Source organism: Rhinopithecus roxellana, chromosome 13 (genome assembly GCF_007565055.1).
Source record: "Rhinopithecus roxellana isolate Shanxi Qingling chromosome 13, ASM756505v1, whole genome shotgun sequence".
NCBI classification, from domain to species: Eukaryota; Metazoa; Chordata; class Mammalia; order Primates; family Cercopithecidae; genus Rhinopithecus; species Rhinopithecus roxellana.
The window spans coordinates 124,297,181-124,320,225 of record NC_044561.1 but is presented as its reverse complement, the minus strand read 5'-3'; the positions used below and the strand labels follow the sequence as shown (position 1 = coordinate 124,320,225).

At 42.7% G+C, this 23,045-nt stretch overlaps 1 protein-coding gene across 1 annotated transcript; it reads right to left on the bottom strand.

Annotated features, from left to right (window-relative positions):
• Positions 1 to 2,399: 2,399 nt before the first annotated feature.
• Positions 2,400 to 22,457, bottom strand: PARD6B (par-6 family cell polarity regulator beta). The gene is made up of 3 exons (XM_010363385.2): positions 22,056 to 22,457; positions 15,558 to 15,780; positions 2,400 to 3,692 (listed from the first exon to the last, which is right to left on the bottom strand). Exons 1-3 carry the CDS (start codon positions 22,119 to 22,121, stop codon positions 2,863 to 2,865), a joined length of 1,119 nt encoding a protein of 372 aa, XP_010361687.1. The 5' UTR covers positions 22,122 to 22,457; the 3' UTR covers positions 2,400 to 2,862.
• Positions 22,458 to 23,045: the final 588 nt, after the last annotated feature.

The following is a 23,045-nucleotide window of genomic DNA, read 5'->3' as shown; positions in this document are numbered from 1 at the left end:
AAAATCAAAGTTCATTTAGTGATAATGTACACTTTATAAAATTGTAGTAAAATACTGACATTTGATAGTTATAAACAAAGTATCATTCATGTAAAAATCATGTTATAGCATGTAAAATTTAATTAGAAAATTCATAGCTCACAAAAGTACATATATTTTGTTGATAGCTCGAGAACATTATCATAAATTTACTTAAGATACAGAACAAAATTCACAGTGAGGCTTGACATTTAGTACTATAAAATTTTATGCTGGATCCACTGATACTTTTGTTAATAAGGTGCACTTGAAATAACTGATTCAGACGACCAATGAGCTGATATTTTATCGTATAACCAGGATCTATTGGTTTTACAGTATGTCTAGTAATCAATTATTTCACCAATAATTTAAGAGACAGAGATCTAGTTGAAAATACCATTGACAGATACCCTTAACAAGATAATTAAAATAAGCACTAGCAGCTTTGATTTCCATTTCCATGAACGTGTACAAGATAAATCTGTATTTTACAGTTAAAATTTGTACAAAAAGTCAAGCCCTGAAGTAGTTTTTCCCCCAAAAGTTCTGATGTTAAAACTTTAAAAAAAAAAGAGAGAGAGGTAGTGTGTAAAAATATTTTTACTTAAAATGTTGAACCCCTGCACCACTTATATTATAAATGAAAGTTAACCTTCTACATACTAACATTATTTTGCCATTCAAGAGTCAAATTTATAAGACTCACAGAATGTTAAAGCCGGAATGCCATTAAAAATAGTATATAAATGGAAGAACTTCGGTGAATTCAACAAAAAGTACATCGTATTACATAATGTTGTGTAGTCAGTTAATAGTTTACTGATAATATGCTTAGTGGTAATGTGAACAAAATACATTGAAGTATTCTGAGTCAAGTGATATTCATGTAATCAAGACTTCTTCATATATTTTACCATATAGAGAAAACATCCTTCAAAACGGAGTCATTTGAATCTTCATTGTTTTAATAGCACACAATTGTTAAAAAAGATATTCATACTAGCCCTACCATAAAGTTAATAAATAACTCTCCATAAGCCACAGAGAACTTATGTACTTCATAATATTTTTAGTTTCTATATACAAGCATACCATTGTGCTTGTGCACATTGTACAATAAAATCAGGCAAGGAATTAAAGTTAGCAGCCTTACTCTTAGCTTGTTCTAAGTGGATGCACTGGAAAGTAATAAATAGTCTCATAAAATTAACAGTGATAAACTCTACCTGTCACAGGTGAATACTATGTAGTTTTCATAAAGTGTAGGCAGTGTTTCTAGAAATCTCATGAAGGAAAACCCAATTTTTTTTTTTTTTTTTTTTTTTTGGTATAAAAAGTGCACAAGTTTGTCCTATGTGTTAAAACCTCTTAATTTGGATGCATTTTTTATCCAAAATGATCATACTTGAATGCATTAAAAGCACACCAACAAAAATACACACACTAACAACAAAAGGAATGATTTCAAATGAGACTGGGAATGGGAACAAGAACAGGTTAAAGGAGAGACTTCCATGTTTCCAAAGTCAAGAAAACTGCCTTTTAAAACATAAATTATAGCCATACAGAATTAATTTGCAAATATGAAAGCTATAGGAAGGACAAACACCAACTTGAACGACTGTTGCAGAGTTTCATAACTCAAGAAAAGACAGCCTCCTGGCCGGGCACGGTGGCTCATGCCTGCAATCCAGCACTTTGGGAGGCCGAGCTGGGCAGATCATTTGAGGTCAGGAGTTTGAGATCCGCCTGACCAACATGGTGAAACCCCGTCTCTACTAAAAATACGAAAAAATAAGCCGGACGTGTTGGCACACACCTGTAATCTCAGTTACTCAGGAGGTTGAGGCAGAAGAACTGCTTGAATCTGGGAGCTGAGATTGCACCACTGCACTCCAGCCTGGGCAACAGAGACAAAAAAAAAAAAAAAGAGAGCTTCCTGAGCTTTATAACATGGGAAGCAACTCCTAAAAACAGCCAAGTGGTTTGATTCTTAGAAACTGGAAATGCACTTGAGAACATCATTTGTTACAATTTATTAGAGAGGAACATTAAAAAAACAAAAATCAAAATAGGCTGGGCATGGTGGCTGTAATCCTAGCACTTTGGGAAGCTGAGGCAGGACTGCTTGAGCCCAGGAGTTCAAGACCAGCTTGGGCAACATGGCAAAACTCTGTCTCTTCAAAAAATACAAAAAGTAGCCAGGTGTCGTGGTACGTGCCTGTGGTCCCAGCTACTCAGGAGGCTGAGGTGGGAGGATTACTTGAGCCCAGGAGGTTGAGGCTGCAGTAAGCTGTCATCATGCCACTGCACTCCAGCTTGGGCAACAGAGTGAGACCCAGTCACTAAAAAAATAAAAAAAAAAAAAAAAAAAAAAAAAAAAAAATATTGAGAACATAAGACCTTTAAGAGCTGAGGTCCCCAGTATACCAAAAGAGAGAATCAGACTTCACATTAGAATTTTAAAAATACAGTTAAAGGAAAAATTAACTGGGCTCTGCACAGCAGGTTAAATATGCAACCACTTCCAACAGAAATGATCTAGTCTTCTCGCATAGTTCCAAGAATGTGCTTTAACATCTGATTCTCCACAGACAAAAAAGTAAAAGCACGTAACTTCATCAGCAAAGGCCCCTTTGTTTTGGACTTAAATTCACCTCTGATCCACCAAAGTTTATATTAACAATTATCAGACTACTATATTAATAATATTGTAAGCTTGCAACATTACTCGTCTCATGCCTATTCCATGTCACTGGTCAGAGGTATATATGCTTTTACACTAGCCAAATGTACAAGTTCTCATGGCATCCTCACTCTGAAAACATTCAAACAACGGTTTCATAATGTTATGATTGTTCCATCTTCTTCTAAGAGTTTTTGATCTGGAGCATGTGTTTCAAATTCCGTGGTTGAGCCACTTGCTATGGGTGCTAAGCTCACTTCATTAGAGGGAATAAAGCCATTCTGTCCAGACTCAAAGCTGAGCTCTATCTGTGTTAATGACTCCAGGCTCTCAGTATTAGGAACAGCTTTTGGAATCTGCTGTGGCACTCCATTGTCTTCAATGATAATGTCATCCTCATCGCTGTCTTCATCCTCTGGCTCACAGCTTGGTTCAATGTGCTGTGGGGAGCCAAGAAGGCTGTTATCGGTAGACTGGCCAGAACTGCCAGAAGTCCGACTGTTCCTCACAACATTATTCCTCTGGTTTGCTGGTCTCACTGTTATGATGAGGTTACGGCTATTTGCAATCATCATGTCTGTTACTTGATCAAGGCTCTTCCCTGAAACTTCTATGCCATTAACTTCTAAAACTTCATCATTAACAGCTAATAGTCCTGTACTTTGAGCCAGACCTCCTGGGACAAGCCTGGATATAAAGATCCCTGGAACCTTTTCTAAGCCATGTGGTGTTACCCTGACACTGGAGCCATCCCGGATGTAGAATCCTAGGGGTTTCTCAGTGCCATATTTGTAAAGACGTACCCTACGATGCGTTTCTGGAAGAATATCCACGTCTATAATAGAAGACACAGGTCTAAAGTCTTGGGGCATACTAATGACTATATGTGGCTTTTTTCTATGGTTGTCAGGACGCAATACGTTGGTTAAAACATTCTTCTTCTTTATTAGCGTGTCTGTACCAAAGGCACTGTAGTCTGCTTCTTCTGTTTAAAAATAAAACAAAATAATTACAGAAATGCTGTAAAAGTATCTATTCACCTGCGGCAGAATCTGTACAGAAAGGATAACTCAAAATATATTTGGTATATAAACAAACTAGCTAATAAGATCATAACCTAGCACAGTAGTAAAATGCCATACCAGAAAAAACCACTAGGTGGCCATCTCAAACACACATCACAAAATAAACCAATGTTTAAGTTAAATTTGATAGAGCTCATTCACTATTAAACATTAAATATGGCAAATGAAATTATGATAGATCTTACATATTCTTTTTTTTTTCTTTGAGATGGAGTCTCGCTCTGTCGCCCAGGCTGGAGTGCAGTGGCATGAACTCGGCTCACAGCAACCTCCGCCTCCTGGGTTCAAGCAATTCTCCTGCCTCACCCTCCTGAGTAGCTGGAACTACAGGTGTGTGCCATCAGGCCTGGCTAATTTTTTTTGTATTTTTAGTACAGACGGGGTTTCACTGTGTTAGCCAGGATGGTCTCGATCTCCTGACCTCGTGATCTGCCCACCTCGGCCTCCTGAAGTGCTGGAATTGCAGGCGTGAGACAAAGCACCTAGCTAGATCTTACATATTCTTAAACATCATTAAATATATATGTATTTTTCCTTTTTTTTGAATAGGGTCTTGCTATGCTGCCCAGGCTGGTTTTGAACTCCTGGCCTCAGGAGATCCTCCCGCCTCAGCCTCTCAATGTGCTAGGAGTACAGGTGAGAGCTACTGTGTCCAGCCTTAAAACATGATTTTAAACCAGCTTCTTAAAATACATTTTTCCTTCATTTGTTTAAAAAACTTGTGGTTGGGCGCGGCGCCTCACGCCTATAATCCCAGTACTTCTTTGGGAGGCCATGGTGGGTGGATCACTCGAGTCCAGCCTGGGCAACAGCGTGAGACCCTGTCTTTACAAAAAGTGAAAAAAAATAGCCAGGTGTGGTAGTGTCTGCCTGTAGTCCCAGCTACTTGGGAGACTGAGATGGGAGGATGGCTTCACTCCAGGATTCAGGTCTGCAGTGCACTCCAGCCTGGGTGACAAAACAAAAACACGCCTGCAATTTACATGTTTATCATATTCAACTCAAAGACTTGAGATGGGCTATCTGATTCTCAAGGTAAATCAAGAGAGTAAAACCATATACCAATATCAGAGGCTGAGTGGGCAGATAATGTAATTGATGCTAGTGCATATCAAACACACACTTAGGAATTTTGGTCTTCTGCCTATAAACACTCTCCCTCAGTTTTCTGGGGGAGTTCTTTTTTGTTGCTATTGTTTGAGACAGAGTCTCGCTCTGTCATCCTGGCTGGAGTACAGAGGCATGATCTCAGCTCACTGCAACCTCCGCCTCCCAGGTTCAAACGATTCTCCTGCCTTAGCCTCCCAAGTGGCTGGGATTACAGGCATGCACCACCATGCCCAGCTAATTTTTGTATTTTCAGTAGAGATGGGGTTTCACCATGTTGGCCAGTTTGGTCTTGATTGAACTCCTGACCTCAGGTGATCCACCTGCCTCAGCTTCTCAAAGTGCTGGGATTACAGGCGTGAGCCACCTCACCCAGCAGGAATTCTTGATCTCTCGTGTTCATTTTGAAAGAGGCAAAGGTAGAGTTTTAACTTTTTTCTTTACTGTGTGAAAAACTATGCATAAAGTGCAATGATATTTTGTCCTCAGTGGTGGTGACACAGACAATAGGAAGCAGCAGGACTCTGGCAAACTGGAGAGCTCCTGCCTCATTTAGATGGCATAGCTGCTTCTCAGTTCCTGGCAGATTTTCTTCATGACAGAAAGTCTTGCTTTTAGGCAAAATCTTCCCATCTTTAAATATTGCCACCTAATTAAATAATAAACTAAAAGGGAAAACAGAACACCTAACACCAGATATGGCTAAATTTATATGGCTGAAGGAAGACAGTCGATAAACAAAACGTTTCATCAGAGAATGAGAGGTAAAAGGGAAAATGAAACTAACAGCAGAAACAAAAGTTAAAATAGTATTTTCAAAAATAACTACAACGAGGATAAACTAAAAAGTGAAATTTACATGAATTTAAAACAAAAAAACTTCAATAATGCCTCTCCCTGGTTTTCTAGGGGCTAGGCAAAAAAAAAAAAAAAAAAAAAGAAAGAAAGAAAGAAAAGAAAACAAACAAACAAACAAACAAAAAACAAACAGCTTCCCTCCTCCACAAAATAGTTGAAAATCCTAGTCTCAACTGCTGCCACAGAAAACACCAATCTCACCATCTTGCGTTTGTATAGTGCTTCAATTCATATTCTCTTGCTTAATCCTGAACCCCCTCATTGCTAAACTATTATCATCTTCACTTTATAACCAAGAAATTAAGGGTACAACGTTAAGTTACAGAGAAAGAACTAGAGCCCAGGTTTTCTTACTAGACTAGTATCTTCCAAGTCACAATAATGAATGCCAAGTATCAATTATGTCAGAAGTACAGGGAGCTTTAGTATTCTTTTCTGATGCTGCGTGAACACTTTTCAAAAACCTGGTTTCAGATAAATATATAAGGTTAGGGGTACCCTATTTTTTTGGCATTTTTTCCCCCTTGTGGACACTTGTCACCATTTATAAAGTATTTGCACTGGGCTCTTACAGAGACAGAAATGTATTTATAATATGGCTTTGGATATAAATTCATTGGTACAACAATCTTTTTGGCAAAAAAACCTATCAATAATAGTCTTCTGGTAATGTGTTTTCTCAAAATCATACACATTTCTGTTTTAAAACAATCAATAAGGAAAGCCTACATAACATTTATAAGGGAAATTCCAGACCGTACAAACTGAGAACAATATTAAGTTGCCTACATACCTACTCATGGGAAACCTAACCAAAAAAACCCCAAATCTGCATAATTTGGCATCACATCCAGACTCCATTTGAATGCTCTCTGCTAAATTCTCAAAAGCAATATGCCCCAGTACAAAGCCACCTTTGTTCTCCCATCTAGCTAATCAGTTTCCAGGCACTGGGAAAGAAAATATTTTGGCAGAAAGCCAGGGTTCAGGATGTTAAAGTGTAAAGGTGAATGTCCACAAGGAATTGGAGTTGACTTTCTACCTGAATACTATCAGAGCATTAAACTCAGAATGAGATGAAAAGTTTGAAAACTTGAGCATAGCCATTGTCCACATGTATAAATTCACTTATGCAACAGTACATGATATGGGCTGATACAGCAGCACCGCATTTATCTCAAGCCTTTTCTTCAGTCAATGATCTCGACTAACTGAACAAAGATCCACCTAGAAGGCCTCTAAATAGTCAAGCTGGATGTCTTACTTTCTTACACACAAATAGTGGCTGTTCTTCACTTACCCTGCAGGGCCTCCCTGTGAACCTCTTACTCTTTAAACATTAATTCTGAAAAGCCTAGTAATCTCATTCCTTTGCTCATAGAGGGTCATAAACCACACATTCAGAGCAAAGGGTAAGGATCCACTTGTGAGTGGCAGGCAGATATAAGACATAAAAGCTTTACAGTGAGTAAAAAGCAAATCTAGAAAAAAAAAACTTCTACATAAGCTCCATCAGCATCCCCATACAGTAACAAAACAGCAACCATTATAGTACAGTCATCAACAAAGTTCAAGATTATGCCCCATTTGAAGTTCAGAGGAAGAAATCAAATAATGAAATAATTTTTTAAAACGTTCTAATCCAGGGGTTGACAATCGTTTTCTGTCAAGAGTCAGACAGTAAATGTCTAGGTATTACAGGCCATATAATCCCTCTTGTAAAAGCAACCACAGACAATCCATAAAAGAATATGTGGCCAGGCATGATGGCTCATGCCTGTAATCCCAGCACTTTGGGAGGCCGAAGTGAGAGGACTGCTTGAGCTTAGTAGTTCAAGACCAGCCTGGGTAACATAGCAGGACCCTGTCTCTACAAAAAAAAATTTAAAAATTAGCCGAGCCGGGCGCTGTGGCTCACGCCTGTAATCCCAGCACTTTGGGAGGCCGAGGCAGGCGGATCACGAGGTCAGGAGATCAAGACCATCCCGGCTAACATGGTGAAACCCCGTCTCTACTAAAAATACAAAAAATTGGCCAGGCGTGGTGGCGGGCGCCTGTGATCTCAGCTACTCGGGAGGCTGAGGCAGGAGAATGGCGTGAACCCAGGAGGCGGAGCTTGCAGTGAGCCGAGATCCCGCCACTGCACTCCAGCCTGGGTGAGAGCGAGACTCTGACTCAAAAAAAAAAAAATTAGCCGGGCATGGTGGTCTGTGCCTGTAGTTCAAGCTACTTGGGAGGCTGAATTGGGAGGATCACTTGAGCCTGAGAGGTCGAAGCTGAAGTGTGCTAAGATGGCACCACTACACTCCAACCCAGGCAATAGTGAGACCCTGTTTCAAGAAAATTTTATATGCAAAAACAGCCAGCAAGCCTTAGTTTGCCAACTCTTGCTCTAATATAAAATGGTTAAATGAGATAGATCTGGCAACGTTTTTTTTTTCAGACGGAGTTTCGCTCTGGAGTGCAGTGACACGATCTCGGCTCACTGCAACCTCCGCCTCCTGGATTCAAGCGATTCTCCTGCCTCAGCCTCCCGAGTAGCTGGGATTACAGGCATGTGTCACCACGCCCAGCTAATTGTGTATTTTCAGTAGAGACAGGGTTTTTCCATGTTGGTCAGGCTGGTCACGAACTCCTGACCTTGGGTGATACCCCCACCTCAGCCTCCCAAAGTGCTGGGATTATAGGCATGAGCCTTGTGCCTCGCCAGATCTGGCAACTTTAAAATGATTAAATATCACTTAAAGCAAATTAAATATTCAAATTTTGCAGACCCCTTCATTCCTAATACAGAAAAAATCACCAAATATTTAACAAACACTGACTATGTGCCAGGAACCGTGCTCTGTGGTACGAATTTGGTGAATAAAATAGGTATGGTGCCTACTTTCACAGTGCTTACAATCTAAAAGAGGAGATGGCAACTAACAAATAATTTCAAATACTGTAATTAAATTATAACAAAGGTGCTGGGAACTGTAAGCACACCACGCTGGGGAAGTATGTAAAGGGGACCTGGCCTGGCTTGCAGGGGTAAGGCAAGGCTTCTCCAGCGAAGTGATTCTGAGAGGAAAACCAGCCAGGGGCTAAACAGTAGAAGGCAAGAAGAATGTTCCAGGCAGGGGACTCTACAATATCCAGAAGAGGGAGGGCCAGAGAGACAAAGAAATCCAATACAGCTAGAATACAGGGTGAAAAGTGGGAGGGAGGGAGGGAGGGAGGAGCCAGGAGCTGAGTCAGAGGCAGCCAGGGGCCAAACAAACAAACAGGGCCTCCTAGGAAGTACCAAGGTTTACAGACTTTAGCCTAAGGGCAAAGGGAAGAAAACCAAGGATTTTAAGGGAAGACAGTGATGGTAAGCTCATTTGGTTTTTCTACAAAGCTCACTCTGGCTGCAAGTTGGAGAAGGACATGAGGGGGAGGACAAGACGCTACTGCACCCAGCGCAGTGGCTCACACCTGTAATCCCAGCACTTTGGCAGGCCGAGGCTGGGGATCACCCAAGGTCGGGAGTTCGGGACCAGCCTGACCAACATGGAGAAACCCCATCTCTACTAAAAATACACAATTAGCCAGGCATGATGGCACATGCCTGTAATCCCAGCCACTCGGGAGGATGAGGCAGGAGACTCACTTGAACCCAGGAGGTGGAGGTGAGCTGAGATCACGCCATTGCACTCTAGCCTGGGTAACAAGAGCAAGACTGCTTCTCAGAAAAAAAAAAAAAAAACGCAGCAGCTGCTTCAGTAAAGTAGGATAGCACCTGGCCTAGAGCAGAGGACGTGGAAATGGGGAGACAAATCTGCAAAATAACTAGAACACAGTTTTTTTTTTTTTTTTTTTTTGAGGCGGAGTCTCGCTCTGTCGCCCGGTCTGGAGTGCAGTGGCCAGATCTCAGCTCACTGCAAGCTCCGCCTCCCGGGTTTACGCCATTCTCCTGCCTCAGCCTCCCAAGTAGCTGGGACTACAGGCGCCCGCCACCTCGCCCGGCTAGTTTTTGTATTTTTAGTAGAGACGGGGGTTTCACCGTGTTAGCCAGGATGGTCTCGATCTCTTGACCTCGTGATCCGCCCGTCTCGGCCTCCCAAAGTGCTGGGATTACAGGCTTGAGCCACCGCGCCCGGCCTAGAACACAGTTTTAACAGGCTTGGTGACTGACTAAAAAATAGGTATGTGTCAAAGGTGACACCCAGGTTTCTGTTGTGAATAACTGGTGTCACATACTGAGATGTTACTCCACAATTTCTTTCTTTTTTTTTTTTTGAGACAGAGTCTCACTCTGTTGCCCAGGCTGGAGTGCAGTGGCGCGATCTCGGCTCACTGCAAGTTCCGCCTCCCGGGTTCGCGCCATTCTCCTGCCTCAGCCTCCCAAGTAGCTGGGACTACAGGTGCCCACCACCACGCCTGGCTAATTTTTTGTATTTTTAGTAGAGACACCCTGTCCCAGGATGGTCTCCATCTCCTGACTTCGTGATCCACCCACCTCGGCCTCCCAAAGTGCTGGGATTACAGGACACAATTTATTTTTTTCATTTCTGGGACGTATCTTTTGTTAAAACTACAATTTACAATTTACTACTAAAACGTATGTTCCTTAGACAATTTTAAACTAAACTCTGATTTGTAAAAATGTAACCTTAAAAAACATCTACAAAATAATGTCTAATGCACAAAGTCTAAGAGATGATTTAGATGTCCAATTACCAGCATCTGGGCCACAAAGTTGTGCCTGTGTGAGGGCATGCCCTACGTGAGACCAAGTTTAAAGCAAAGCCTTTCTAGTGTTTCTAACAAAACTAGAATAAATCCAAGAGTTAAACATATGTGTCTGGTGTCAATCAAAAACAGACTGTGTCATAGCAAGAAGTCTGGATGTAGAGATTCTGACTAGATCTGGAGAGGGGTCTGTTCTGTAGCACCTCAACAGATCCTCCACCTGGCTGATTATCAGGACTGGCTGGGAAGCTTTTAAAAATACACATTTCCCTGGCTGAATTCCAAACTGACAGGAATGACCTGAGTATTTTTAAAAGGCGCAAGCTTTAAACATTTTAAAAAAATTTTTGGTGCACAGAAATAACCTCAACAATGACAGCGGAAAAGTCTATTCTGTACCTTCTCTTCCCCGTCTCCTGAATCAATTAGGATAAACTCTAATACTCTTAACAGGGAATGGCGGATTGGGATCCTCCTCATGAAAATAACTTTTAAGATACCAGGTTTCTTGTGTTCTGTTTTTGCTCCCATACTCTAGGAATAGAGTATGGGATTTTTCTTCTAACAATAAATTGTTATAAAAATTTTTCAAGATATCCAACAATACTATCTTAAACTTCAGACTATAAAGTAGTTCACATATTGAATTGTAAGCTTTCACTTTAAAGGAATTTTAGTAGAGTATCATATGTTAAAAGATCACATAGTTTTAAATTTTTAAATGGTTTTGCAATTTGCTTTTCAAAAATCATTTGGGGGCCAGGCGTGGTGGCTCATATGTGTAAATCCAGCACCACGGGAGGCTGAGGCGGGTGGATCACCTGAGGTCAGGAGTTTGAGATCAACCTGGCTAACATGGTGAAACCCTGTCTCTAATGTTGGCTAATACAAAAATTAGCCGGACATGGTGGCACACGCTTGTAGTCCCGGCTACTTGGGAGGCTGAGGCAGGAGAATCACTTGAGCCCGGGAGGTAGAGGCTGCAGTGAGCAGAAATCACACCACTGCACTCCAGCCTGAGTGACAGAGTTAAGACTCTGTCTCAAAAAAATAAATAAATAAATAAAATAAATCACTCGGGGCCAGGCACAGTGGTTCCCACCTGTAATCCCAGCACTTTGGGAGGCCAAGGTAGGTGGATCACTTGAGGTCACGAGTTTGAGACCAGCCTGGCCAACATGGCAAAACCCTGTCTCTACTAAAAATACAAAAATTTGCTGGGCGTGGTGGCACGCACCTGTAGTCCCAACTACTTGGGAAGCTGAGGCACAAGAACCCAGGAGGCGGAGGTTGCAGTGAGCCAAGGTCATGCCCCTGCTGCATTCCAGCCTGGGCGACAGAGCGAGACTTTAAAAAAAAAAAAAAATCACTCGGTACATATTAAGTGTAACTTCTGCCTTATTGATGCCTAATTGAAATCAAAAAGCAAAGAAAACAGAAAATGTGCTGTATTCAAGGAGTAAAACGTAACTAAACTTAATGTCATATTTTATGTTAGTTTCTTGAGTTAAATGTTCATTAAGGTTTACATAAAATCAGATTTCTAGTTAAGCATCAGCTCAACTTTGCTTAAAAGAAAGAGTGCATGCATTATAGTAAACTAAGTAAGTCTGCCAGATTTAGATGCTGGGACCTGATGGTAAACAAGACAGACAGGAAACGACTGAACATATTCTTAAGTAAGATACTTCCAGGTCTTCAGAGGATGATGTGGTAAAGGTGGGAGGGTGGAGGGCTTTAGTTAGGGTAGTCAGAAGAGACTCTTCTGACAAAGTTATCTGAGCTAAGTAGGAGGAGGCAGAAGTGGGAAGAGCTGAGGGTGAAGTGTCCTTAAGAATAACCAAGCATAAGAGCACAGAAACAGAAATAAGTTCACAGCTGGGTGCAGTGGCTCATGCCTGTAATCCCAGAACACTGCGAGGTCAAGATGGGTGGACCACCTGAGGTCAGGAGTTTAAGACCAGCCTGGCCAACACGGTGAAACCCCATCTCTACTAAAAATACAAAAATTAGCCAGTCATGGTGGCGCGCACCTGTAGTCTCAGCTACTCAGGAGGCTGAGGCAGGACAATCACTTTAACCTGGGAGGCAGAGGTTGCAGTGAGCTGAGATTGTGCCATTGCACTCCAGCCTGGGTGACAGAGCAAGACTCCATCTCAAAAAAAAAAAAAAAAAGAAAAGCTCACCAAGTCTGAGGAACAGGGAGGAAGCCAATATGGCTGACTGTGATGAGGGAGTGAAAGAATGAGGGAAGATGAGGTTGGGAAGTCCAAATCAGAAGGTATTTTATTCTGGTTGCAATGGGAAATCATCAGAGGGTTTTAAGCAGGAATGAACTGACTACCTACTTTCATTTTTGCTGAAGTCATATTTGTATTACATTTATATTTTTAAAATCTAAAATATTTCTGTTGAATTGCCTATTTCTAAATCAAATTCTAAGGGTTATCAATTATATAGGACATTTTACCTCTACTATTAATACACAGAAAGCATTTGCACATAGAAATATATTTCTAAGTTGTAATTCCTATGACAATAGAAATAGTCAAAGGTCTCAATAAAAATTATACCACCAATATATAAAAACCTAAAAAGGAAATAAAACATAATCACCCTTAAAAGATATTAGGATTAATTCCACAATCATGCAAGGGTATAATTCCATTAACAAAACACGTGGTGGTATAACCCAACTGTCATAATCTTTCTAAGGGGATAATCCAACAAAATTCTGTCAGATGGCAATACTTTAAAAACCCGCTCTATATCTGAATGCACATTCCAAACAGCAACTAACTTTTTAACGAAAATTACAATTGCTAACAAGAAAGGCCTATTATTCAACCATAATTATTTAAATTCTTCCTCCTTTTCCAGCACTCTATATACAGCTTTCCAAGGTTCTATCCATGGTCTTCATCTCAGGTGGCCTTTATGTCTATTCCCAAAATTTTAACTATCACTTTTCGAAAAGCTTGCAAATCTAACTAGTTTTTGGATTTCTACCCTGAACTCTTGCCTACCATTTCCAATCTCCTGCATGATTGGTTAAGATTATTTGTCCTAACACAAAATTCATAATTTTCTTCTCCAAATCAATCTACTCTGCTTGTTCATGACACTGTCCCAGCTGTCAAGACTCAAACTATCAAGGTATGCTCTGCTGGACTCTCCTTCACTGCAAAGCAGCCACAGTGAGTGCAATGACTCCCAAGTATTTCCCCTCCTATCTTCCCGCCACTGCCTCCTCCCCTCCCCGCTTCCCTCCCGTCTACTTCTGGGCCATTCTCCACACTTCTTTACCGCCTGCTCCTGGCTCTCTACTGTAAGGCTGCTGCCCACTCCAATTCATCCTGAACAGCAACTGAATCTTCCTAAGATCATATTCTCATTATATCATACCCCTGTTAATTACCTACAAGATCCATCTCAGGAGACTTTAGGAACATTAATTTGTGTGTGAAAGTATTTTGTAAAACAGTCAAGTGATATAGGCAGAGGTTATCCTTGGAGGTTTATTTTGTTGGTGGACTTTAGTTCCTCAAACCCAGGAAAGCAAAGATACATAATCAGTGGAATTCTAGAGCCTGGGAGTGGTCTAATGCTTATCAACTGATTAGAAATAGTTTTCACCTTCAAAGGTAATCCCTACCCATTCTCTCAAGCTACTTTCTTTTTAAAAAAATTTTTTTGAGAAGGAGTCTCGCTCTGTCACTGGAGTGCAGTGGTGCGATCTCGGCTCACTGCAACCTCCGCCTCCTGGCTGATTCTCCTGCCTCAGCCTCCTGAGTAGCTGGCATTACAGGCATGCGCCACCACGCCCAGCTAATTTTTGTATTTTTAGTAGAGACGGGGTTTCACCATGTTGGCCATGCTAGTCACGAACTCCTGACCTCAGATGATCTGCCCACCTCAGCCTCCCAAAGTGCTGGGATTACCACGTGAGCCACCATGCCTGGCTGCTCTCAAGCTCCTTTCTGGGTTGGCTTATAAATACTGTAAGTCTTTAATTTATCCCAATACTAGGCTCAATGCTCTCATGCTGGCTTCCCAAACCACTTCATTTACAATAAAGGAATAAATGGTACATACCATAATAAACCCTACCCTGCCCATCTGCAGACACACATACATACACACACAGAGGCTACGAGGTTTAAAAAAAAAAAAAGTTTTAGGACTCAATATACATTTGAAAATTCTTGGCTGAGCATGGTGGCTCATGCCTGTAATCCCAGCACTTCTGGAGAGGTGGGGACTGGAGGATCACACGAGACCAGGAGTTTGAGACCAGTTTGGGCAACATAGTAAGACCCAGTCTTTACAAAAGAAAGAAAGAGAGAAAGAAAATCATTGCCAAATACCGATTTCAACTTTTTTGGAAGACTAATTAATATCCCCATTTACATCCCTCCATAATAGTAACTTCCCACCTCATTTTCCAGATAATTAACTAGTTTTATACAATTTCTTTAAAAAGTATCCTAAAAGTAGAAGAAAGAAAATATTTACTGGGTGCCTACTATAAGCCAGGGCACTGCACTTAGCTCATTTAATCCTCATAGCAATTCTACAATATATTACAATCTTTCTATAGGTGCAGACATTGAGACTCACGAAGATTAAACGGCTTTGTTTCTGGTATTTTCTGGTATCAGTTTGAGAAATACAGCCCTTGAAAGTTGGCTGCCACCAAAAATCAGGAATGCTTCAGATTCCAAAGTCACACTTTTTTCACATTTTTCTGAATGGAGAATAATCCATTTGATAAAGTGAAGATTCAATAAATTCCCAATATTCAATAAATTCCCAATTTCTACTTAAGGAAAAATAAAACCAAAGAGGTTAACACAAAAGTAACTAGAAATATAAATTTTCTAAAGTACACTTAGTGAAGCATAAAGATATTAATTAAACCAACCACATCACAAATGTTTTAACCTACGTGTTAGTTAACAGAAGAAGAAGATTCACACAAAATGTTTATTCACTAAGTTTGTGGCAAAGTCTGGGTATCCTTTCAGTGGGGAAAATACACTATTTCTATTTCTAACACACTTTTTCTAAACAGTGATACTTACCCTTCTTTTGTATAAATATCCTAAGCAGTGGATTGGCCGTTGAAACAGCTTTGTGATAATTATCATCATTATTTATAGGTAGTAAGTCTCCATGGATGTCTGCATAGCCTATCAAAACGTCAACATTGGGGATCTTATGAACATGTTGTAGTAATCCATAAAACTCCTCAAATTTTCCAGGTTTTGATCTTTCCAGCGAAAACCGACGAAATTCAGCTCCAAACTATAAACATAACAAACATATTACTTAAAAAAAAAAAAAAAGTAAAAGGACCCAATTTGAAAATGCATGCCATAGAAAAATTAACGAGCAGAGCAAGTATTTTTAATTAAGGAAAGAAGATTGTCTATTGTCAGGAACCTTACTATCAGAGATTTTAGAAAGCCTAAGAAAGGCATAAGAATGTGCCTCCTGACTGCTGTGTCTCTGAAGAGCATTCCTTTCAAGAGAGGCAGGCTCAACTCAATCCCTGGGGTACCTAGGCATTACTGCGGACTGTTCTGCATAGTGACTCAGCTCAAACCCTGTCTGGAGCCCAGACTCTGACGGCAATGCTCTCCTCACTTGCATCATGGGGTACCAAAGACTTGTCCAAGCCTTTATTTCAACCAAAGGAAAGCATTTAAGTGTCCTCCCCCATAAATGGAACTAGGATTTTATGGGATGTGGTAAGAATCAACAGCGAAATACACAAAAAGAACTGTGAGCTATGTGGCATTAAGGTATAATCGTCCCTATGTTAACGCAGAAAAAAGAAGCTTTAGTAATACATCAAATGTATGTCCTATAACTATCCAATTAATGCACAAAGTGTTTATGTGTTTGGCACAGTGCTAGGCCCTAGAGATTGAAAGCCTCGAGCCTGCTCCAGAAGTTCACCAATTAGTGGGTAAAGAGAATAATTACTTCAGGGAGGTATTAAGAGATCACACAAACGGGGCAGAATGGGGAGGAAGACAGCCTCTACCATGCCCAATACTTACGTTCACAGTTCTGATGCTCAAGTCTGTTTCCCTACACCTCTGTTTTCCCAATGTCAAATAATTAAAAGTGACTCTTATTCAACACTAAGAACTGAGGCCGGGCGTGATGGCTCACATCTGTAATCCCAACACTTTGGGAGGCTGAGGTGGGAGGATCACAAGGTCAGGAGTTCGAAACCAGCCTAGCCAACATGGCAAAACCCGTCTCTACTAAAAATACAAAAATTAGCCCGATGTGGTGGCACATGCCTGTAGTCCCAGCTACTCAGAAGGCTGAGGCAGGAGAATCTCTTGAATCTGGGAGGCAGAGGTTGCAGTGAGCCAAGATCGCGCCACTGCACTCCAGCCTGGGCGACAGAGCAAGACTCCGTCTCAAAAAAGAAAAAGAAAAAGAAAAAACCAAAACACTAAGGTCTGGCTTCATCTAGTCCATAATAAACAGGATTTATAACTTACTGTGGGAATAGCATGTCATTTCCTCAAACGTGGAAACCTAAGAAGTTAATCAGCCTTCTTCAAAAAGTGTCCCAGTCATATAAGTTTGAGAAATGCTACACTATTATGCTCTTGGGAATCACTGTGTAGACTAGCACTTTAAAGGCTCATTTAAGGCCGGGCGCGGTGGCTCAAGCCTGTAATCCCAGCACTTTGGGAGGCCGAGGCGGGCGGATCACGAGGTCAGGAGATCGAGACCATCCTGGCTAACACGGTGAAACCCCGTCTCTACTAAAAAATACAAAAAACTAGCCGGGCGACGAGGCGGGCGCCTGTAGTCCCAGCTACTCGGGAGGCTGAGACAGGAGAATGGCGTGAACCCGGGAGGCAGAGCTTGCAGTGAGCTGAGAGCCGGCCACTGCACTCCAGCCTGGGCGGCAGAGCGAGACTCCGTCTCAAAAAAAAAAAGGCTAATTTAAGCCCTATGTTGATTTTTAAAAATATTTAAACGTTTGCCAAATGTGTTTAACCACTGAACTCATATTTCCTCCACGTATCTACTACTAGCAAGAAATACCAATATAAAAATATTATGTCCCAGAGAAAAAAAGAGAAATACTAATGTACTATGGGGCAGCCTTAAGTATCATGTTGAGAAAGCCCCTATCATAATAATTTGAGTTTACAAATATGTCAATTCATTTTCCCAAAGGCCCCATGGGACATCTGGATTCACTGGTTTTGGCTCTATCTAAAGTTCATCTGCCCTGCTTACACCCATACTCCTCAGTGGTTTTAAAATCAAAACTCACTAAAAACACCTCTTACTTCTAACAAAAAATTAAAATAGTTCCCAAAACACATTCCTGAAACATAAACACTAACATCTGTCAAGAAAATAAGGTGAGTCATACTTAAGGCTCTCAAAAAGCTTAGTCACACCTTCACATTTCAAAGTAAATAAAAACTCAGGGAACACCTTTCATATCAGAGTTAGTCTTATGATGCTATCAAAAGTCACAGTTTCTCTTCCATTTTCTTTATTCTGGTATCACAACATGAAGTTGCTAGAGCTTTCTGATTCATCTACAGGGTTTATCACTTCCCTGATGTATGAATGGGAATAACACCTGATCACTTAACATTTTAGGGCTTCAATGTTTTTGTTAAAGCTTTTGGATGAAATTTTTTCGCTCAAGATTTTCTCTTGCTTAACTGTTATGATAAAAACAATAAAAAATTGTATGGCTTCATGGTATATGTGCACTTTTGCCAATGTTGGCATGGGAAAAAAAAACAAGAGAAATTGTTATGCTTCTTGCAACACAACAATAGGATTAAGAGAACTCTTTACATGAACAAAAACACTGAGAGACAAAATTAAGATTCAATCAGCAATTATTCACTATGTGAACCATTTACAACTGTTTTATCGCCTAACCTAGTTTGCCCTAGTCATCCATAATGCATATGGACTCCCTTCCCCCAGTGTCTGTTGGTACATTCTAGAAATGCAAACTTAATTTTCATAGTCTATTTGCCTGTGAATAATAATTAGGAAATTTTATGACTTAAAGACTGTTCCAGGGTTATTAAAGGACATCACCATGATTATTAAGAATCTTCCCAACACTAGAGATACAATTAGGAAGATAAATCAGTTACCAAAGAAGTCACATACTAGCTGGTACCACAAATTGAACTATAGGTATATTTACATTCTTCATTCTTTTATTATCATTACTATTTTTCCCTTCCACGTGTGAAGATAATAATGTTGACACTACTGCTTTATTGCATTTTTCTATTTTTTTGAAATAGAGTCTCCCTCTGTCACCCAGGCTGAAGTGCAGTGGCACAATCTCGGCTCACTGCAACCTCCACCTCCCAGGTTCAAGCGATTCTCCTGCCTCAGCCTCCAGAGTAGCTGGGATTACAGGCATGCGCCACCACGCCCAGCTAATTTTTACATTTTTAGTAGATACAGGGTTTCACCATGTTGGCCAGGCTGGTCTTGAACTCCTGACCTCAGGTGATCTACCCACCTTTTCCTCCCAAAGTGCTAGGATTACAGGTGTGAGCCACTGTGCCTGGCCGACACTACTGCTTTATATGAAGAAAAAGAGATCCTAAAAATGGACCGGAACCCAGTGTGGTGGCTAACACCTGTAATCCCAACACTTTGGGAGGCCTAGGTGGGCATATCACTTGAGAACAGGAGTTAGAGACCAGCATGACCAACATGGCAAAACCCTGTCTCTAAAAAGATAAAAAAAATTAAAAATAGTAAAAGAAAAATGGACCGGCTAGGTGCAGTAGCTCACGCCTGTAGTCCCAGTACTTTGAGAGGTGGACACGGGCGGATCACTTGAGCTCACATGTTCAAGATCAGCCTGGGCAACATGGAGAGACCCCGTCTCTACAAAATAAATAAATAAAAATAAGCTGGGTGTAGTGGTGCATGCCTATAGTCTTGCTACTCAGAAGGCTGAAATGGGAGAATCGCTTGAGCTCAGGAGGTTGAGGCTGCAGTGAGCCAAGATCGTGTCATTGTACTCCAGCCCCGGTGACAGAGCAAGATCTTGTCTCAAAAAAAAAAAAAAAAAAAACCACACAAAATAAAAGACCTGCACACTACCTAGTTTTTTGGTTATAAACTCTTAGCAATCAGTTTCGTAAAAAGCTGTGATACCACTAAAGCAATGTCAAAGAAAATACTGTTTCAAAAATCTGTTCAAATATTTTTAAAATATGTATCAGCAATATATATTTGAAACATATAAGGTGTCACAGACACACTAGAAACACTCCCTACCTATACCTTGCCTATTTGTCAACAGCCAGAATAGTGGGACTGACTTCATTCAGCACATGTTCCTAGAATCAGTGTATGATTCTATTTAAAAGACACAGTTCACTAAAAGCGCAGTATGGCAGTTCAAATATACAACATGTAGTTTAGAAGTAAGTGAAAGATTCACAAGTCAGTTGACAAGAGAAAGGCAAAAAGCCTGAAATTCCAGTTTTAAAGCACTCAAGGTTTTCTTAGTACTAGAGATAAATTACTATTTGATTGTACTTATCAGTATACTTAGAATTCCTACTCATTTTTTTCTACGGAAAAAAATTAAAGACTTGCTACCAAGATTAGTGCTATAAACTTAAAATTTTAAGATTATGCAATATCACAAGTGTTTTTCTTTCCATAACCTCAACACCCACAAATCCAAACTAGACTTATAACAGGAATGCCGTAAGAAGGTTCAACCACTGGGCATGGAACCACTACTGCCACTATATACCGCTAGTGGAAAAGCTCTGCTATATATTTTGGGTCATCCTAACGCTATAGCTCAAGCAAGTCACTTCAATTTGCTATGCTGTGCACAGAGGACAGATGGACGTGCACATTCCTTAAATTGCTATAACTACCCTTCTATTCTTACTAATTCTAATTCTGAAACTAGTGCCAATCCTCATATGAGTTAAGTGCCAAATCGTTTTTTTTTTTTTGAGACGGAGTTTTGCTCTTGTTGCCCAGCCTGGAGTGCAATGGTTCGAACTTGGCTCACTGCAACCTCCACCTCCTGGGTTCACGCGATTCTCCTGCCTCAGCCTCTCAAGTAGCTGGAATTACAAGCATGTGCCACCATGGCCGGCTCATTTTTTGTATTTTTAGTAGAGACGGGGTTTCACCATGTTGGCCAGGCTGGTCTGGAACTCCTGACCTCAGGTGATCCACACGCCTTGGCCTCCCAAAGTGCTGGGGTTACAGGCGTGAGCCACGGCGCCCGGCCTCAAATCACATTTTTTTAATGATGTTACAAACGAATGCAGGTTTTCTCGATGTGATTCTCAGTTACAGAAACTTCACAAAACTTGGCTTATCAACCCTAGACAATAAAACCATTCTACCCAGAGGCTCTACGAAGCTTTCCTTACTCCACTGGACCTCACTCAAATCACTCCTTCCTTTTACATACTCCTTGGTAGTCTTACAATCTACGATGCTCCATGACAGTTTTTAAATTGATGTACTCTCAATTTTCTCCTTTTCTGTGTTTTGGCCTTCTCAATTCTATTTTACATGTTCTCAGGGCCCAGCCAGTGTCCTGTTTTGTATTCTGCAGTGTCTAAAAGTTATTGTCAAAAAGGCATGAAGGCTTTGCAAAAAGCAGCTTGGGGAAGTCACAACCTTTCTGAGCCTCAGTCTTCTCAGAGAACTGGACTAGATGATCTAAGCTCCTTTTAACTCTTTAACTCAAGAAACGCTTGCTGAAAATGTTCCCGTGGCTGCCCATCACCTTCAAATTCCACCTCAAAACCCCCTTTGGAAGGCATTCCCTAACTAATCCCTCCCTGCAGACTAACCTGCTCACCGAGCCTTGAGACTTAGAAATTCAGTGAATACCGCAGTCATCAGCAGCAGACCGGCATACCGCTGGTCAAGGGGAAAAGTACTTGATGTGAGTGGGTAGCAGGATGGAATGAAAAGAGCATCTAGACTCAAACTGTAAAGTGCTACTCCAACGTAAGGTGATAGTGCTAATTTTACAGATTAAACGCATACCAAAGTTAGTGCTAGAAAGAGCGCCAGCAGGAAGCAAAGCGAACTTTTAAAGGGTTGTTAGTTCACTGGGCTCTCTCCTTCGCCGCTCGATGCGCCCCTGAACCACAGAAAGTGGGAACAACGGGGTGGTCCAGGGCCCACACTCACAGCCCAGCAGGCAGGATTCTCCTACACCTTTTGAGCCGCCTCGCATTCCACTCGGTGTGTGCCATCCTCGGGTATACCTTGGCCCCTACTCCCGTCCGTGAACACGGGAATGAGATTTACGGAATGAGATTAAATGCTGGACTAGGTCTTCTTCCTGCCGGGGCCAGGGGCGGACACTAGCGCCCCCTGATCCCCGCCGCCCCCTCCTCGGCAAGTTTATTACCCACAGTCTCCAGTCCACACCGTCCAGACCCCGGGGCAGCTCTGCCCGTCGCCTCCCACAGCGCTCCGAGCCTGGCCCAGCCTCTCCCAGGCCCCGGCCCCCCAGGCCCGCCGCTCCGCCCAGCCCGGGCCCCGCGCACCTTGCTCTTCACCTCCATGGTGCCCAGGCAGCCGCTGCCCGCCCCGTGCCGGTGGCTGCGGTTCATGCTGAGCGCCGAACTCCGCGACGGCCTCCTCCGGTCGGGCGGTCCCTCAGGAGCGCGGGGAGCGAGTGCGCGACCGGAGGTCTCGGAAAGCGGCTGCGGCCCGGGCGCCTCCTCACAGGCACCTGCAGAGGGGGCGGCCGCAGCTCCTGCGTCTGCACTGAGATCCACTCCGCCAGCTACTCACACAGCGGGACCGAGGGTCGGACTGGCGGCGCGGCAGGCGGGGAAGCAGCTCCCTCCCTCCGGGCCCCGGCGGCGACGGCGACAGCCCTGGAGGAGGAGGAGGAGGGGGCGGAGCGGAGGCCACAGGCGCCGCAACCTCTCCCTCGGCCACCTCCCCCGCGAGCCCGCGCGCGCGCGCACCCGAACCAGCCACAGCCGCGGCGCGCGCGCGCGCTCACCTGCAGCTGCCGAAGCTGCCGCAATCGCTCGCGCTCCGCCCACACCCAATAGGAAGCGCGCACCTGCGCCCGCGGCGCCAACCAATCGATACACGCCTCGCGCGGTGCGTGGGCGGGCCGCCTCCTCAAAAACCCCGCCTACCACCGCACCATTGGTCCTGCGCTACGAGGGAGGGGCGGGATCACCTGAAGCCATGGACCTCCGCCCCGCATCAAGCCGGAGAGACAGAAGGCGCATGCGCGGGTTCTGGAGTTTCCGCCCCGGGAAGGCACGCGGGGAGGCCGGCCGGAAGCGTGAGCGCACCTGAAGAAGGGCTCGGCTGGGTGGGCCTTTTGCGCACGCGCGGGTGCGCGCCTCGTTGCCTGGCGCCGCCGGGGACTCGAGCCGCTTGGCGCTCGCCAGTCACACGCACTGCCTAGGGGATGGGATGCGCCGCCCTACTGGTTGCAGAGGCGCCGCGAGGGTGTTTAGTTCCCTCCGGTCACCCTCCCCGCTTCCACTTTGGGATGCTGCAGCCCCCAA